This window comes from Saimiri boliviensis, chromosome 2 (genome assembly GCF_048565385.1).
Source record: "Saimiri boliviensis isolate mSaiBol1 chromosome 2, mSaiBol1.pri, whole genome shotgun sequence".
NCBI classification, from domain to species: Eukaryota; Metazoa; Chordata; class Mammalia; order Primates; family Cebidae; genus Saimiri; species Saimiri boliviensis.
In genome coordinates this window covers 209,222,276-209,242,032 of record NC_133450.1, presented here as the reverse complement: position 1 = coordinate 209,242,032, position 19,757 = coordinate 209,222,276, and the positions used below count along the sequence as shown (strand labels likewise).

General features: G+C 41.9%; 1 protein-coding gene across 9 annotated transcripts in view; it reads left to right on the top strand.

Moving 5' to 3' along the window:
* The window catches only part of ASTN2 (astrotactin 2), a 959,402-nt gene that overhangs the window by 872,581 nt on the left and 67,064 nt on the right, over positions 1–19,757 (top strand). For all 9 annotated transcript variants that reach the window (XM_074395240.1, XM_074395241.1, XM_003925189.4 and 6 more), the window contains one exon: positions 18,325–18,466. In XM_074395240.1, the coding sequence (XP_074251341.1) occupies positions 18,325–18,466 (142 nt within the window). The remainder of the gene's footprint in view (positions 1–18,324; positions 18,467–19,757) is intronic.

Genomic DNA, 19,757 nt, shown 5'->3' with positions numbered 1-19,757 from the left:
TTCCTTAAACCAATTCCCACATTTTTCTAGGCCCCAGAATTCTTTAAACAGATGAGTGAACTGAGGTCCAGAGGGGGCAGGTGAGTCACAAAGTATTAAAGCAAGTCAGAGCACAGCCCTCGTCCAAGCCCAGATTCCTTTCCTCTCCAGGGAGCTGAAGAGTCAGTGAGTCGCTCCCTCCTCTGCAGAGCTTGGCTATCCCCAGTAGGCAAATGGAAATCTCTGGGCAGTGAAATAAGTCATTACCTCTTTATAGCATGGAAATTACTCTGAAAGGGTAATTGCACTTCTCCTACCTGACTTTTTGGAGCCTTGGAGATGGCTACAGCAATCATCTTCCTGCCCTCCTCCCACATTCTCTCTATTTATCAATCCCTTCCTCCTCCTGGCCGCTAGAGGCTGGTCTGCCTGCTCCCAGCTGGGGGCCAGAGCTCTAGTTTCACAGGACTCTAGCAAGGCCTATGTCTGGGTGGAGAACATGTGAAGTCACTCCTCCCACCTCCATCTCTGGGGCTTCTCACTTAAGAGGTAAAATGCCAAATAACAGCCATTTCCCAGTGAATACTTGGAGGCGAACGGGAACAATAATAGGAAATATAAGTTGGTGAAATACGAAGAGCTTTGGATTTGAGTTTAGCAGCTCAGTTTGCAAGTCCCACTCCTGTTATCCACCAGCTGAAGGACTTTAGAAAATGTTCTTCACCTCCTTGGGCCTTGGTTTATTCATGTGTAAAGTGTGAATCAGAATGCCAGCCTTACCAGCTTCTGAGTTTCATGACCAACTATGAGTTAAGTCATTCAGTGACCACTTATTGAGCACGTACTACATACTGAACACTATTCTAGAAGCTGAGGATAAGGCACTGAAAAAGCTCCTATCATGGAGCTTATGTTCCAGGTGCAGGGGGTGGGGGGCAATGATCAGGAAATAATAGATGAGCAATATAAAGTCAAAGAGGACTATGTGTTTGAAAGAAGAATAAAATAAGGTATCAGGATAGAGGTTGTGGGGGATACCATTTCAGTGAGAGTGATCAGGGCAAACCTCTTTGAGGATGTGATGTTTGAGCAGAGACCTGAAAGTGGGAAGAAGTGAGCCATGTGGCTAGCTGAACATAGACTGGTCCAGACTGAGGATGCAGCAATAGCAAAGACCTTGGGGCATGCTCAGAAACACCAGCAGGGTGCAGTCATTGAAGGGTAGTCAGCAAAGGGAGAGGGAAGGAGCTCTAGCTGTAGCAGTAGCGAGGCTTCAGATCACCTAGGAGCTGATGAATGTAAAAGGACCATGTACACTATAAAGTTCTAGTGCAACATGAGTGCTCCCATCTTATTGCTGCTTCTTGTTTTGGAAACATGTTTTATACATTAAGGAGAAGCACTGCATCAGGTATCTTACATCACATTGAATCCTTGAAACGTTCCATTAAAGTGGTAATAATTCTTATTCCTGTTTTACACAAGAGGTTGCTAAAGGTAGGAAGCCCAGTGTTGTTGGCAGAATTCTGGTTTTGGTTTGGTTTTGCCTTGCTTTTCTTAAAAAATAACTTCTGATAAGACTCAGATTCATTTACATTGATTGGGTATCCAGTGAGGGAGAGGTGGAGAAGGGGAGGCAAGGTAGGTACCAAGGAAAAGCTGCATGGGAACAAACATTGTGTCCCCAGAGCAGAGACTCCCTGGATGCATGGTCTAGATGGTTCCATTCATCAGTAGCCTCAATATGATTAAGAAATGAGTAGATGATGAGATACCAAAAGTATACAGAATGAGAAGGCAGAGATATTGATGCCCATATGCAAAGTACTGTGCTCTAATGTGCTATCATAGTTAGTAATGATTGAGAATGTAAAGCATTTCAATCACTTTTAGAGGATGTGAAAGTGTCTCTGACCTTTACCCTTTCCTCATAATACTCAAATCTCAGTTGTGCAATTTAACCATGTGACCTTAGGCAAGTTAGTATATCTCCCTGAATCTCGATATACTCATTTGCAAATGTTGGGAAATAAGCTAACTCTTGTTTTGTTGTTGTTGTTGTTTTGAGATTTTCTTGAGACAGAATTTCACTTGGTCATCCAAGCTGGAGTGCGGTGATACAATCTTGGCTCCCTGCAGCCATGACTTCCCAGGCTCAAGTGATCCTCCCACCTCAGCTTCCTGAGTAGCTGGGGCTACAGATGTACACCACCATACCCAGCTAATTTTTGTAATTTGGTAGAGTAGGGTCTCGCTATGTTGCCCAGCCTGGCATATTGTTGTTATGAAGCTAAAACGAGATGAAGTACATGAAATACTAGGCACAGTATCTAACATTGTGAATACTTAAATTATATGAATTGTCACTGTTATTCTGAATAATATTATTATTCCTTGATAATGCAAGATAGAAATACAAGCAGTAGTTAGCAACATAAAACACTCACAGGATTACTGTAAGTATCAGAAAAGATTAAGTGGTTAATAAACCCTAGTTATTATTATTATCTCAGTGTCCTTTAAATAAAATGGATTTTCTTCTTAGACCTCAGAAAGTCAGGTGGTGTCTCTCTCATCTCACCTTCCCTTCTTTCCCTCTTACCATCTTCTTTGCCCTCACCTTGGTTAGACTTCCATCCTGGGGATGTCAAATACAGTTGCACAGGTTTGCAGTGCACAATGCTACCACACACCAAAGCTCACCATTCCAGTTGTAGACATCGTAAACATGTATTCATCATTGATCAAGCGTCTTGTTCTAACAAATCAGAATGTTAGAATAAGGGGGGGAAGTGTCGTAAGGAAGAGATTATTTTTATTTTTCTATTGTTTTTCTGATTTGCGCAGAGGCACCATATAGGCTAGCATTAATACTCAGAGCTTTAGTTTTCCTGTCTGTGCAATGAAGCCCGAAACAGATGATGCCTCAGGATCCCCATGGCTTTGGGTCCCTGCAGGTTCAGAAGTGGGCACTGCACTACCTAAGTTCATGAAGTCAGCCGTGGGACTGCGGCGAGCAGGACTGTGATGCCTTAGAGACCTGTGAGGTCTTGGTCTCTCTACCTTAACCACAGGTAGCTCTAAACTGGGGATGCTAATCCTAAACTGCCTATCTCACAGGATTATCATGAGGATTAAATGAGGAAAGAGAGTGCTTTGTAAACTCTAATGAACTGCACAAATTGGAAAGATTACTTACACACCCACGAACACACTCATATATTCATATATATATTTATGTGTATTTATATATTTACGTTGTAGTATATATGTGTGCATGTAGTGTGTATGTGTAAACAGTATGTGTGAGTGTATATGTGTATCTACATGTATATATATTATATAAAGCCGTGAACTCACAGGGTTAGTTATGAATTAGAAGCTTGTAAAATATGTTTACTCATTCAGTGTAACCCAAGGCAGTTATTAAACAGTAGGAAAAACTGACAAGCTAAACTTTCCAAGCCTAAAAACCCTTTTATAGTTTTCATTGTGGATTGAAGAGTGACCTTTTTCCCTTTTCTTTATTTAAAGGAAAATTGTAACATAAATGAGAAAGCAAGGGGGTCATTTTAATACAGTGAAAACTTCTACATGTGGGTGGGAGGTAGATGAGGGCAGCTGGATGGAAATGGCAGTCAACTCCTCAGTCTCCGTCCTTCTCCCAGATCATCTGCTCTGAGAGAGGTGAGACCAGAAGTAAAACTGCCCTAGTCATCCATCTCCAGAAGATGCCCTTCTAGCTGGCCCTTCCTCCCTCTCATCCTTCTTTTCCCTCCTTCCTTCCCTCCCTCCCTTTTTTCTTCCTCCCTCCCTCCTTCTCTCCCTCCTTGCTTGCTTCCTTCCCTCCCTCCCTTTTTTTCTCCCTCTCTCCCGCCCTCCTTCCTTCCTTCCCTCCCTCCCTCCTCTCTTCCCTCCCCTCCCCTCCCCTCCTTTCCCTTCCCCTCCCCTCTCCTCCCCTTCCCTTCTTCCTTCCTTTCTTCTTTACATTTTTTTTGTTTGTCTTGGTCTTGGTCTTTCTGACTCCATTTTTCTGTTTCTCTTTCTCTTTCCTCACCAACTCCTGTCTATGTCTCTCTATTTCTATCTCTGTCTTTCTCAGTCTCTGACCTATCCACCTATCTCCAACTGTCTTTTTTCTGCATTTTTATTTCTGATTCTCTGTCTCTGGCCCTATGAGTTCTTATCTATGTCTCTCTTTCTTCATTTCTCTCTCTTTGTCTCTTACTGTGGCTCTCATTTTCTGCTTCCGTCTTTCTATTTTCTGGCTATAGTTCTCTCTTGGTCTCTCTCTCTCTCTCTCTCTCTCTCTGTCTCTGTGTGTTTGTGTGTGTATATCTCTCTTTCTCTCTGTCTCTCTGCCTCTCTCTCACATACATCCATGCATACACACACACACACGCACACGCACACGCACACGCACACGCACATGCACGCACTTGGAAATCTACCTCTCTGCCACCTCCCAGGTTCCACCTCCTTCTCAATGATTCACCTCAGCCTGGTTAAATGGTGTTGCTTGCACGACCAGAAAACCTGACTCATCTTTGCCCAGGCCTTCTCCCCACCCTTCTAGAGGCTTGCTGCCTCCAGGGATGGAGTGGGGAGGGGTACATGCTTTCTGTGTGTGTGCATGTGTCAGTGTGGGGGAGAAGCGAGTGTGGGAAATGGGATGGGCCCCAGACTCATTCAATCCCACTGGTGCCTTTGGCTTCCCAGAGATTGTCTTTGGGGAGCACTGGTCAGACGGGTTTGGAGCTTGGGGTCTTCTCCCACCCTAGGGGGGAAAAAGAAAGATAAACAGTCTCCCTTATCCATTGAAGATATCCCAGCTATTAGCTAATGGCAGGCTTTGAGGTATATATTTAGAAAATAGAGAAGTTTGGGCATTCAGCCATTTCTAATCTTGGGCACATAGTTTGTGCAATTCTGGTTTGGGAGGATCAAAAAGTGCTAAATATATGAGGATAATTCACTTTCCCTAGTTTGTTGACTTTTTCCCTTCTGCTTACCCCATGAAAAGTGTTTCATGAATTGGTATTTTTTACAATAGTAATAGCAGCAAAGCTGCTGTTTATTTAGTGTTTACCATAAGGCAGTGTGCTATGTACTTCCCATACACTATCTAAACTAATTCTCATTTGAGATCATTGATTTCCTAGAGATAGGTATTTTCACATTCATTTTACAGATGTGGAAAATGAGGCTTAGAAAGATGACATTATTTGCTTAGAGTCATTTAGCAAAGCCAGAATTCAAACCCAGGGCTGAGCTCAATATTGTCTGTTCTGCTGCCTTTCGCTCTGAAAGGAGATTTGCTACCAGTAAATCTTAGTGAATTGAATTGTCTAAGATGCATGGGGGGCACAGTAAGGGTGATTCCTTGTTAGCCACTGCAGGGGGTGGCTGTAAGGTTTTATTTGTCATGGCTTAGCTCACAGCATGGATGAGGAGATAAGAGCACAAGGTACAGCTACAGCAGCACAGGATCAGGGGCTAGAAATATGTGATCTGGTTCCAGTACCTCTTCAGCTACACACATTCCTTTCCTGAGATTCAGCTTTCCCGAAATGGAAATTTTCACTTCCATTGTGCCATGCCCACCTCACCTTGTAAAGCTTAAATGCAATGAGGTGGTGGGGGCATACATTGTAAACTAAAAAGGGTTTTACAAAAGGAGAGGGCAATGGAAAGAGAAGGGCAGTCCTCATTGCATAGGGATAGAAGAGTCAAAGGGTTAATGGGCAGCCAGTGTGAACGGCTGAGGTGCTGTAGCAGAGGGTGAGGCTGGGTAAAAATTCCAGGGTTGTCAGGCATCAACAAGCAATCCTATCAATTAGGGAGATTTCCTGGGGTGTGGTGTCTGGCAGGTAGATAAAGTGATAGGGAAATATATACGAAAATAAACAGGAGTTGGGTGAGTTGCAAGACTAAATCAGGTAAAGGCTGGTGAAGAGCTTGATGAACATTCTTTCTGTTACGGCCATGTGCTTTGGTGAATGGAGAGGAAGGAACTTACTTGTACAGAAGCTCACAAGGAAGTAGGGACACAGATCAGTCCCCTGAACTACTGCTCAGTGCTCTTTTGCATAAGACCCAGTGGTGTCATGGGATTGTTGTTTCAGACACAACTCCAAGGTTGATGCATAATGAAGTCCTAGAATCCCCCCAACCTTCCACCCCATGGACTTTTTTCCAGCAGATAAAGGAAGCCATGCTTGTTCATTGACTCACTTGTTCTGCATAAGCTTAGGCACTAGGGCTCAGGTGGTAAATAAGATGGGCCAGGTACCTTTCCATAATCCTCCCAGCGCATGAAGAGGGGAAGGCAACTACATAGGTAATGACAGGACGATGAGTTAAGGACCATAATAGAGAGGGACACAGGGAGCTATGGGAACTCAGTTGAGGGGCTCTAAACTTTGCCAGATGAAAGCAAAGAGTGACCAAGAAGAACTTTTTGAAAGACATTGGGTATGAGCAAAAACTTAAGGGATGAACATGAGTTGTCCACACATAGTTATAAAACCTCGACTGAGTCATGAGCTACCTCTGCAGCTTCACCCCTGCCTGGATTTGTTCAACTGACCTTTAAGGAATAGCTACTGTGTCCTCTACACTCTGCTAGACACTGGGGAAGTTATGAACCAGATGGACAAGGCTCCTAAACTCATGAAGTTGATATTTTACTAATAAAAAGCAAATCAAGAGGTAAATTAACAAACACCACAACTACAAGTTATCACTAATGCTTGGAATACAATCAAGAGTTCTCTGGTGGGCCGTTAACTGAAAGTGGGCACTTTGGGTTTGCATTAGTTGGGGGGTGCAGAGGATTCTAAAGGGATGGAACTTCAGACGAGATGATGGAAGAGAAGCAGCCGGCTCTTCAGAGAACTGGGGAAGGGTTATGGAAGCTCTCATCTTAGGACTACATTTTCCTGCAGCATAGCATCCTCATACCCCAACTTTGTTCTCTATGTGTGAAGTGAGTTAGCTTATTGGCATTCAGATTCTTCTGTGTTTAGGATGGCTATGTTTCCAGGCTATTAAAGGTCCTTCACTATCACATTTTGTGTGCCCTGCTGTGTCCTTGGGGCTGAACATTGGCATAACATGAGTATCAGAAGTACTGACCTAGCATTTTTATTAGCTTACCTGGCACTGTGTGAATTTTCCTTAACAACAACTACTGACACATGCATCATGTTTTGCAGATTATAAAGCCTTTTATAGAGTTAATGTATTCTTCTTGCCTTTCTTATATAGATACCGACATCCTTTTTGTTTGTTTTTTTCTTGTTTTTGTTTTTTTGAGGCAGGGTCTCACTCCATTGCTCAGGTTGTAGTGCAGTGGCACATTCATAGCTCACTGTAACCTTGAACTCCTGGGCCCAAGTTATCCTTCATTTTAGCCTCCCATATACCTGGGGCTACAGGCACACACCACCACACCTGTCTTTTTTATGTTTATTTTTTAGAGATGGTATCTTGCTATGCTGCCCAGGTTGGCCTTGACCTCTTGGCCTCAAGTGATCCTCATGCCTTAGCCTCCCAGAGAACTGGGATTGCAGGTCTGGGCCACTCACAGTGCCTGCTTCTGACATCCTTATTTTAGAGAGAAGGAGATTGAAGTTCACAGAGACAGAGCAATTAAGGAGTGCCTGTTGTGGGTGGAAAAACAACAGGCTTTGGAATTGGATCAACCTGGGTTCAAGTTTTAGCTTTGCTAGGTAGTAGCTGTGTGTTTGGAAAGCTTGCCTTAACTCTCTTAGCCTCTCTTTTCTTATTCACAAAATAAGAATAATAACTTCAACTCTGCCAGATACTGTGCTTTTTCATCACATTTGTGGACAGAGAGGCTCTTAGGGCCCACCATCAGCAACCTTGTGGTTTTTGCCTTTTTGTACAGAGAGGGAGATGTTGAATAAAGTATTTAGCCCAGAGAAAGCTGGAAGCATTAGGGGAACTGAGAATCTGATGGGAAGCACATTGTACAGTTGCTTCTTTCCACTTTACAATAATATAACATTTGGGAATGGGATTTAAAGAAAGGAAAAAAGTAAAAGAAAACTCTCCATGGATGAGTGCTTCAAAGGCAGCAAACTGATACTGTGGTCCTTAAAGAGTGATGGGAGGGCCGGGAACTTGGCTTTCCTTGGCTTTCCTTCATCCCTCCTCCTTCTCCCCAGTCTGGTCCCCAAATCAGCTTTCCTCACACATGTTAGCAATACCCACTGTAGCCAAAGGCATTAGCATCATTTGTCCTCGAGACAGTGGGGATGACAAGGGCTTATATGGTTCTAATTAATCCAGCTGTAGAAAAAGGAAGAGTCTATTAGCTAAGTGCATATTAATGTTGAGGTTAATATTATTAAATTCAGTATTAATCATAAGTTGCAGGACTCCTTGGTTGGCTGCACGTAAAAGCAATCCTTGCTGTTTTCCCTTGCAAAACTGTGAGCATCACAGGGAAGAGCCTTCGCTCCTGTGGTTCAGAGCTCTGTCCACAGTTGTAGTCCTTTCCCTGGCACCTAGAGGGTGTTTGATAACTGCTTATGAACTCTTTGAACAGTGAGGCTAACAAGTTTGTCCTAGACCTCAGGAAGGAAGACAAGTCAGTAGCTCTTTATACAAACCCCTTAAAGGCAGAGACTGTATCTTTATAGCAGATGCCTCTGGGGCCATGTCATATCCTCTTGGCCCATGGCTACTTCAGCTGCAGCTGTGGTGAGCAGTTCTGTGCACACTCAGCCTCACTTTGTGCTGCCAGTGACCTCAGATGCACACTTGCACTTTCTGCCCCACGGCCTTGTGCGAGATAAAGGAGCTTCCTAGGCCCATGTGCAAGCACAACTTTAAAAAAGTATGGGGAAATTACACTCCTGGGTGAGGGACTTGATATGGTTTGACTGTGTCCCCAACCAAATCTCATCTTGAACTGTGGCTCCCATAATCCCCATGTGTGGTGGGAGGGACCTGGTGGGAGGTAATTGAATCATGGGGACAGGTGTTACCCATGCCATTCTTGTGATAGTGAATAATTCTCAAGAGATCTGATGGTTTTATAAAGGGCAGTTCCCCTGCACAAGCTCTCTTGGCTGCCACCATCTAAGACATGCCTTTGCTCCTCCTTTACTTTCCACCTTGATGTTGAGGCCTCTCCAGCCATGTGGAACTATGAGTTCATTAAACCTCTTTTTGTTATAAATTACCCAATCTCAGATATGTCTTTATTAGCAACGTGAGAACAGACTAAAACTGGACTCAACCAATGGGAATCAGGAATTGGGAGGTAAGTGCTCCATCTCCCTGACTTCCATGCAAACAATTCTGGGAGGTATGTTGTTCCCTTCTTAAAAGGTTCCGGCAGAATTAGGTCTCATCATGTACAGCAGCAAACTTGAAGACACACCTTTACATAGACTTTTCCTCTTCCCTGTCTTACTCTGCCCTTTCCCCGATGCCTGCTTCCTGGAATCACCTTCCTGATAAAGCTTCAAGCCATTGTTCTTAAGTTCTGCTTTCCAGGGAACTCAAACGAGTGTTATTTATGCCTGTGGTTCCAGCCTTCAGCTCAGTTGGCAGCACACAGAAGATATATTCACTCACTGTGCAAATATTTATTAAAAAGCTGCTGTGTGCAGGCACCACTCTAAGTGATCAAATTCTCTCATAGGGCTTACAGCAGGGGATACAGGCAATCTATCAATCCATCAATATATGAGAGATAGTGATAGATTTTGTGAAGACAAATAAATAAAGAGGGTAAAGGGTAATAGTGGATGCTCCTGTAGACTGAGTGGCCAGAGAAAGCCTTTCTGAGCAAGTGGCATTTGAACAAGGATTTGGGGAAGGAGAGGGAGTGAGCCATACAATGATAAGGGGAGGAGCTCTCCATGGAAACCACAGGTGCAAAAGCCCTGTGATGGGAGTACGTTTGACATGTTAGAGGAGGAGGAAGAATGTCAGCATGGCTGGAATGAATGAGTGAGGAAGGGAGCCCAGGCAGTGAGAATGAGGGGGCCAGAGGAAGCAGGACAGTGGAGATATTCACTGAATTCTTGCTGATTTGTAGTCTTTGTATTTCTCACGTTTGGCAACGTTTTATGATAGGAAAGACAGGTTTTGGAGTCCGACAGCTTTGAATTTGAAGTCCAGCCTTCTTATTTAGATGGAGTATGGCTTTGAGCAACTTGCTCTAGATCTGTGGCCATTATTTTTTTCATTTATAAAATGGCAATCATAAAACACTCCTCATAGAATTTTATGTATCTGATAGGACACCTGATTGCAAGGAACAGAAAAGAAATGGAAAGCAGCAAAAATGGAAAATACCAACTAATGTATCTGAAATACCCAAGGGTATATCTAGCCTCAGATACAACTGGGTCCAGGGCTTCAAATAATGTCAGGACTTGGTTGGTGTCTGTTCCTGGAGTTAATCTGATTGATTAGGCCTGGGTCACTTGTCTTTTTGGCCTTTGATATGAAATGTCTGGCCATTGATCACATGCCAGTCTCTGAAGGATAGAGGGGGCGTAAGCTCTACCTAAATTGTTTAGACTGAGATTGTGGGAGAGCTGGTTCCCCAAAGGAAAACTCAGGTGCTGTTGGTAGAGTCATGCTTTCATAGCCAGTCAAACCGACAGGTGTCCACTAGAGGGCAGGCATGAGGATGAGCCTGAAGTCTCAGCACGATGCCTGGCACATGGGAACTCTCAGCAGGTATTTGCCAGATCACTATTGCCTTTTTTGGAGCCCTTATCTTTTCATCAGTTCCTTCTTTCCTGTATTATTTCTGTCCTATGTACTCCTGAAAGGTCATGCAGAAGGCAGCCTGGCTATCCCAAGAGAGCGTTCTAATGCCAGGTGCTGATGTTGAGTAAATGGGAGTGGATCCAGGCTTCAGCCACTGAAGTTCAGTTTCACAGGATTCAGTAAACAGCTCCTTCATCATTCCTGTGCTGGATACCAGTAACACAGGGGTGACTGAAACAAGATTCCCACCCCAGGCATCTCGCAGTCTAGAGGCAAGTGCGTAGAAAAGGTGGTAGAAAAGGCACAGACTTTGGTTACGGAATATCCTGATTTCAGCCTTGACTCTGCCATCCCCGGGTAGATTTTTGTGGAAAAGTTATTTACAGATTAACCTGTTTCCTCATCTGCAAGAGCACAATTCACTGAATTCATAAAGTTTTACCGAATTTTAAGCAAGATAGATTGTTTTGAATATTTAATGAGTAAATATGTCTAGCATTGCTGATGCCATGCAATAAAAGCCAAATAACATTTTTATTATCTCTTTTTTTTTTTGCTTCTCTTCTTTCTTGGTTTTTATTTTATTCCTTCCATCCATCGAAAATTACTTCTTTTTACCAAAAACAGGAAGGTTTTAGGGAGTTAGATATGATGTAATGCACCTAAAAGCAACTCAGTGTGATAACCAAAAATTTTGCCATCAGACAAGTTATTCAGACCTAATTGGGGGGTAAGGGGGTAGGGGTGAGGGGAGCACTAACATTTGTAAGCTATTCATGTATCAGACATACTATAAATATTATACCGCTTAACCCTCACCTGACTCTCTGAAGTGGATAAGATCATCTTTTCAGATGAAAAAGTGGTCTCTGAGAGTTTAATCATCCACCTCTACATAATACAGTTCCTAAGTGGTAGGGCCTGGCTTCAAAACTAGGTGTCATCTGTTCTGCCAAACCCACTCTCTTCCCACTACCTCCTACTGCCATTACAATAAAGGTGGGCATCATTACACATTCTTCTTCAGATTTAAAATGACACCATGTTTCGGGAGAAACAAACCAACTGCTGCTGATAGGTGTGAGGCCCTTAAAGATGCAATTTGTGCCTTACAAGTTCTCATAATGAATTTCTACATTTGCCCAAGTAAAGGAAAGGTGGGAAATACAGAGGGCTGTGCTTCTCCCGGGGTACCACGTGAAAGAGCATCTGCAGGTCAGAGAGGCCAGGCACAGAGTGATGACTCCTAAATCTTCTTGGTGTTCCCCAAAAAGGGCATGGATCCCTGAGCTGGGGATCTTTCTCCTCACCTGGGCTAAACAACTTGCTTTCCCCAACCCCCACATTCCCCCACTCCCACCGCTCCTTCCATTCTGGAATTTCTTTGCTGCTTTTCTCCCAACCTGTTTTCAATTTGCTCTTGTGACCAGCTTTGACTGTGACCTCAACTCATTCAGAAGCCAGAGGGTATGGGGGAGAAAGAGAGAGAGGGAAAATGAGGAGGATTGAGGGACTGCTGAAAGGAGAGGGAGAGGGAATTGAGGGAGAGGGGATGGGACCTGGAGAAAAATTGCTCCATGCTTTGTTGGGTTGATTCTGAAGCTGCAGCAGAATCATGATTAACATTTTCTGTGAAGGTAATGAGAGCAAGGCTTGAGTTTGAGTGGATAACGAAATGTGTGGGGGTCTGGCCCCAGCCCACTTTGGGTACAGCCCCAGAAGAGCTGTAATGGGGAACAGGCATATTCCTGTACAGTTACTCCCAACTCCCTATCTATTTTCAAGGAAAGAAAAACAGGAAAAGACTGTTAGAGCTTGTACGAACTTGGGTGAGGCAGAGGCAGCAGCCCGGGTTCTGGGGGAGAGGGGGTTACCATAGGACCCTAACAAGGTACCAAGGAGGAGGGAGCAGAGGCCTCCCAGGTAGAGTGGCCTAGTGAAAGGTGCATGGGGCTCAGATGCAAGACAGTGGGCTTGATTCTAGATTTTGCCCCTGAGTTGCTACAAATCCTTGAATTAAGGTGTAGCATTCCCAAGCCTCTGTATTTCTATCAGAGAATGTAGCACAGTTCTGGAATTCAAACACTTTAAGCAATACAACTTTAAAACCAACTTTTATAAACAGTTTCTTAAAAACCAAATGAAAATTGGACCATTCACATATAAAATAGATCAAACTAGAGTTGATCTACTTGAAGGTCAGTGTGAGTATATGGAAGAATGGCCCAACCTCTCTCCTGCTAGTTTTCATCCTTGTGCATGGAGTTCTCTATGTTATCATCTGCAAACCACTGTTGGAATAAATGATACATTAGAAACATACTAAACTCCTATCTCTTGGAGACTTGTATCTTTCTCAGAAATTCCAGACTTAAGAAGAAAGCAAGGTGGAACCATGTACCTAGCACAGTGTCTGGTGCGTTGTAATTGCCCAGGGACTGTATATCACATTCATGTTGAATAAAGAAGGGTTCTCCTGTGTTAGCTTTGAGATATTTTCAGTTCTCAGCGATTTTACCTCATAGGCTGGCTGGTACAAGTTATCTCATAGGCTCCAGGGGTTAAGACACCAAGTTTTTGTTCCAAATCTCCTCCTGTTTAGTATATGGGCATGGACATGTCACTGTCCTTCTCTGAGCTTCAGTTTGTCACCTGTAAAAGGAGAAGCTTGGATAAAAAGATATCTTTAAGAGTCCTTATCTCTATTATGTTGAAAACAAGAATTAAAAAAACAAGACTGTTGGTGGTGGCTCATGCCTGTAATCCCAGCACTTTGGGAGGCTGAGATGGGTAGATCACCTGAGGTTAGGTGTCCAAGACCAGACTGGTCAACATGGTGAAACCCCATCTCTACTAAAAATACAAAAATTAGCCAAGCGTGGTGGGCACCTGTAGTCCCAGCTACTAGGGAGGCTGAGGCAAGAGAATTGCTTGAACCCAGGAGTGGAAGTTCAGTGAGCCGAGATCATGCCACTGCACTCCGGCATGGGCTACAGAGAAAGACCCTTTCTGAAAAAAATAGATAAGAAAACAAAAACAGTGATAGTTGATACACATTTTAAGCTCTTAGTCTGTGCCAGACATTTTCCTAATTGACTTGTATACAGTATTTTATATGATGTTTGCAACTCTGTAAGCTAGATACTATTATTCTCCTCATTTTACGTGTAATAATACAGATGTACAGAGTTAAGGAGCTTGTCCAAGACAAGCAGTAAGTGAAGAAGTACCCGGGTTTAATCCTAGGCAGAGTAAACTCAGAACCCAAGCTCTTAACCACTGCGCTGTATATTATTGCTCATTCAATTGTACAGTTGCCAAATGCGGAGTATGTTATATTGTGGAACCACAGTACGTGTGTTGAATTGCACTGATTTGCATTTGTGCACAGAGAAGCCCCCAGGCCTTTCTTAGTACCCCCTCCGCTGGGTGAGAAAGAACACTGAGGGATTATTACTTCACTCACCTGTCTTCATCTAAGTTGTGTTTAAACCTTCTGAAATCAAGTGCCAAAAAAAGCAGTTTTACAATTTACTTTATAGGTTTGTTCTTGTATTTAACAACGCTTCCTGCTGTCAGATTACAAGCTGTGGAAGGTCAGGGACCATTTCTTTTATTGTCTCATTCCTCAAACTAAGAGAGTGGCAGGATTCAATTGAAAATTGAATAGCATTGACAAATTGCCCTGTCTAATACTATCATTTTCAAACTTTCCCTAGGAGGCAGCATAGTATAAAAGAAAAGGTCTGTCTGCAGAACTGAAAAAATAGGGGTTCTAATCTCAGCTCTGTTCCCTTCTAACTGCAACATTAACCTCGACTTTACCATGGGGATGATAAAATCTAACTTGTTAGATTGCTGTGAGGATTAAATAGAAAAAAGAAAAATATGTACTAGATATCAGTTGCCTTCCTTTTAACATTTTCATTTGAAAATAATTATATCCATACAATCATGACTAGAACTGAGGACTAAATATCCTTATAATGATCTTGGTATGACTAGTTACACTGCATATACTGCAGGTGAGCCAGTTCCTACATTTGGATTAAACCTATACACCTTAGAATTTTTCAGAGCATAGAATTGTGCCAATCTTACCTACCTGACATGTTTATGGGGCTTTTATTCGTGGTCCAAATTATTCTGAAATTCATGGAAATATCTGGAAAGCTATTCCCATTTGAAAATGAAAGTCAGCCATTTTTCTTCTCAAGACAGGTAATTCACACAGGCCACAAACAAACTGAATTCCTTTGTTGATAAGGTTTGTCTGTACCCTCACGGAATCTCATCTTGAATTGTAGTTTCCATAATCCCCATGTGTCCTGGGAGGGACCTCATGAGAAGTGGTTACATTATGGGGGCAGTTCCCCCATGCTGTTCTCGTGATAGTAAGTGAGCTCTCATGAGATCTAATGGTTTTATAAAGGGCTTTTTCCCCCTTCCCTGAGCACTCATTCTCTTTCCTGCTGCCCTGTGAAGAGGTGCCTTCCACCATGATTGTAAGTTTCCTGAGGCCTCTCCAGCCATGTGGAACTGTGAGTCAATTAAACCTCTTTTCTTTGTTAAGTTGCCCAGTCTGAAATATTTCTTCATAGCAGCATGAGAATGACTAATACACTCATGAAGATCCAGCTGTCTCAATGACTATCTGGAAACAAATTGATAAGCGACAGACATGGATCAAAGCTCAAAGAAAACAAACGCATGTAGCCAGACTTGGAATCCTGAGAAACTGACCCTCACTCCATCTAGTGAATAATCCCAGGTCTTCTCCTTCCCCTACCCTCACCACCACGCCCTCCACCTCTTTCTTTCTTTTTTTTTTTTTTTTACTTTTATGGCATACATTGCTCTGGAATTGGTGATATTTATTGAAATGGACATATTGTTAGCTTCTGGTTGTACTATGGAAGAAAGTGATATAAGAGGCCTACAGAAGAAATGTGGGATGCCAAAATCTGTGCTGAATAAAAGATTCATTCACCTCTTCATTTTCCAGACAAACCTCTGGTTCTAGGTATCTTTGTTTCTTTGTAGACTCTTGGCCTTACTTTGTGGACTCCAAATGCATGAGAGTGCTATTAACTCCTTGTAACAAAAAGAAAAATGGAGACATTGAGAAGTTTAAGGACTTGCAACCCATGGTGGAAATAGTATTCAGTCTCAGGTCTGTCTTGCAGTAGCAGCTGAAATTGCATGTTGCCAACACTACCCAAATTAGACACTTGATCCTAGATCTAGCATCTACATGTTAAGTCTATGAACCATATTTTGTCTTTGTGAAAAATGGAAACCAAAAAACAGTACCCAGCAGACCTGCTCTATTGGACTACAGGAGCAAATGCTTTCCAGAACTGTTGTTCAGCTGAATCCCAGGGCCATCTGGGCAGTTCAGTTACATAAATCTTGTAAGATTCACTTGTGAGCTGAAGAATGAAACTCCTCTTTTTATAACTGTGTTTCTTTAAGAATGAAACTTTAGGGCCAGGCACAGTGGCTAGTGCCTGTAATCCCAGCACTTAGGGAGGCTGAGGCTTAGGAGTTTCAGACCAGTCTGGGCAATATGTTAAGACCCCATCTCTACAGAGTATACAAAAGTTAGCTGGGTGTGTGCGTGCCTGTAGTCCCAACTATTTGGGAGGCTAAGGTGGGAGGATCTCTTGATCCTGGTGGTGGGGGGTGGGGGGGGAGGCAGAGGCTGCAATGAGCTGAGATTGCACCACTGCACTCCAGCCTTAGCAACAGAATGAGACCCTGTCTCAAAAAAATAAGAGAGAGAGAGAGAGAGAGAGAGAGAGAGAAGGAGAAAGAAGAGAAGAGAAGAGAAAAAGAAACTAAAGAAACTAACTTTTCTTTGAAAGGCCAACAGGAAGTGATCTGTATATTCTGCTCAACCAGTTCCCCTGCAGAGAAGCACCCTCAGGCTACTCCGAGTCCATCTTCTGAAAGGAGCCAACACTATTGTTGTTTTATGGTTTCATGATATTATCTTATTCTTAATCTCAGGTAAAGAGGATGTAATGGAGCTGGCATCCTCCTCTGGTTTATTACTGGGGCTGTACATGAATAGAGCTCTGAGGAACTCTCTATTAGACATGAAGAAAAGAAGAAAACAATAGTTGAGAGGCCTCATACCATTTTATACTGTGTGGTACAAAATACTTCATATGTCAGTTTTGTTCCTAGATCATCCAATTTTAGAGTTGGAAGGGAACTTAGAGGCCATTTAGTCTGGCTCATTTACTTTATCTATTTTTAAGTAATTTTTATTGATATTTTTATGTGTTACAAAAGCAATATGTGTTTATTGAAAATAATTTTAAAAATAGAGATAAGCAAAAATAAGATAGAAAAAGCCCATTATGTCACTCTCCAGATGGAATCACTCTTAACCATTTGTTTTTATTTTCTTTCTTTTGTTTTTAAATGCATATGCATATAAAATTTACACAAAAATGAGATTATTTTGTAATAGTATAACCTTTTTTTTAACTTCACATAATGTCATCAATATCCTTTCATGTAATTTCATATTCTTCCACAAATTATTTTTAGTGACTATAAAATAGCTTATTATATCATTGAACTCAGTTGATATAGCCATTTCTATATAGTTGAACATTTAGCTGTTTCTACATTCTTGCGAGTATAAATAGTACCACAATGTTTGTCCTTATAACTTCATTTTTGTTCATAGCTATATTTTTATTTTATTTTTTCAAGAATCCTAATAACGATTCTAGCACCTTCACCTTGCAGAGGAGAAAACTAAAGCACAAAAAATGAAGACTTAGTTGCCCAAGACTATACAGTAAATTCTGAGCAGAACTAAGACTAGGTCCCAAGATTCTAGATGTTCAGTTATTCTTTCTGGTTTACTTCGTAGACTTCTTTATTAGTTCTGAGTCTAGTAAACTTCCACTACTTCTTAAAATCCAATGGTTAGACCTACTTTTAGAAGTAATGGAGTTTGAGGATCACAAATATGTGGCACATAGTCTCTCGTTTTCCCATCCTGTACCCATGACCTTCATCACTAACCTGTCATAGAACTCTTTTCTCCTTATCTGGTCTGTGTTCATCTCAGTATAACACTCCATGAATCCAGTATACATGCATAACAATGGCAATTTGACATGAACATTATTTTACATGTTTAGTCCAGTTTCTTCATTATGCAAAGAAGGAAAATGCAATTCTGAGAAAGAAGAACCTTACTCAGGGAGTTAAGAGGGAGTAAACGGCAGTGACAAGGCCAGAATAGTTGCTCTGGACAGGAAAAAAGAGCATAACATCCTTGCTGCCTTTTTATGCATTTTTATTACATTGAGGCTTGCTACAATCTTATCAAGGTAGGTATTAATATTTCCATTTATAGATGAAAAAATTGTGCGTAAATGTGAACAAAGAGTAATCAAGACTAAATACAAATTTCTGTCATTTTCATATCTTTTCTTTTTCTATCCACAGTTTTTCTTGATAATGGTATCCAGACATTTAATAGGTTTGCATGACAGCAAAAATGTCTGCTAACTATGGCCGGAGCGAGGAAGCTCATCTTTCATTTTCTCCCTCCAGGAGAATTCCTGAGTTTTGCTGATGACTTACTATCTGGCCTGGGCACATCTTGTGTAGCAGCTGGTCGAAGCCATGGAGAGGTCCCTGAAGTCAGTATCTACTCGGTCATCTTCAAATGTCTGGAGCCTGACGGTCTCTACAAGTAAGACATATTGGTTGTATGGGGATCATGAAGCAGGCAGGATGATTTTAAGCATAAGAGGAATGGCTTGAGTTATTCTGTGCAGGCCAGCCAAATGTTTTATTAGCTAGCTTGTATGTGCAACTTGAGATTCTAAGGTTTAGAAGTGTCCATTTGAGAAGTATGCCACAGTGGGTCACAGATGCACATCAGGTGAGTGGTGAAGTGTCCAGAGAGGCCAGAAATTTAAAAACCATTCCTTCTACTGGTGAAGAATCTGCAGCTTGGAGAGAGAAGAGGGCTTACTCAAGAGCACAGAACAAGTTATCAAGGATGGTTGGGACAGGAATCTCTGCCTAGTGGTCTTTTACCTCTTGCATCCTTTCTTCTCAAAATATTAGATGAGTATATCTGATGTATAGACACACACATACACAGTGAAATGTACATACTGAGACATGTATGCTTATATACGTAAAATACGTAATTTTTAATTGACAGATCCAGCCAGCCTTTTATAAATAGTGCAGTTGTCACTCATTTGTAAAGTACATTGGAGTCACTGCATTCAAACTGCTGGAGATGCAAGAGGCAGTCACTTTGAGTTTCATTTGTTAGCCTTGGAAGAGAAAAGGAGGTCATTTGTTGTCTTTTATTTCCTACCTCAATGAGTGTTGTTAGATCTGGATGCAACCATCATAAGCTATAACCTAGAGCTCTATAGACCATTGTACCTTGTGTACCCTAATTATGGTACCATCGGCCACCTCCCTTAACAAGTTAGGAAGCTGAAGTTGTAGCAGAGTTTAGCTTTACTCACCAGTTATTCAACTCATTTATTTATCACTTTATTTAGTCACTTGGGGATTCATTTACTCATCTATTTAACTATCTGCCCAAACATTCATCTATTAACCCATTCATCCCACCCTCTTGCCCTTCTTCCCTCTTTCCCTCCATCCATTCATCTCTTCATCTGTCTGTCCATTCATCTGCTCTCATTTTCCTTAAGTACATTAATTTATTCATTCATCAATTACTTCATTCACATATTAATTTACTCATTCATAACTTATTTACTTATTCAGTAGATATTTGCTGAGTATTTCTTTTGTCTTGGCCCTGTGCTAAGCACTGTGCGTACAAATAAGGCTAAGACAGAATTCCTGTCCTCAGATAACATAAGCTAATGGTTGTAAGAAAGGCCACAGACTATGGATTAAAATCTGGCTTTGACATTTTTAGTTATGTGACTTTAAATTGCTTTACCCCATACGTCTTATAAGCCTTTTAAAACAAATAGTAAAACTCA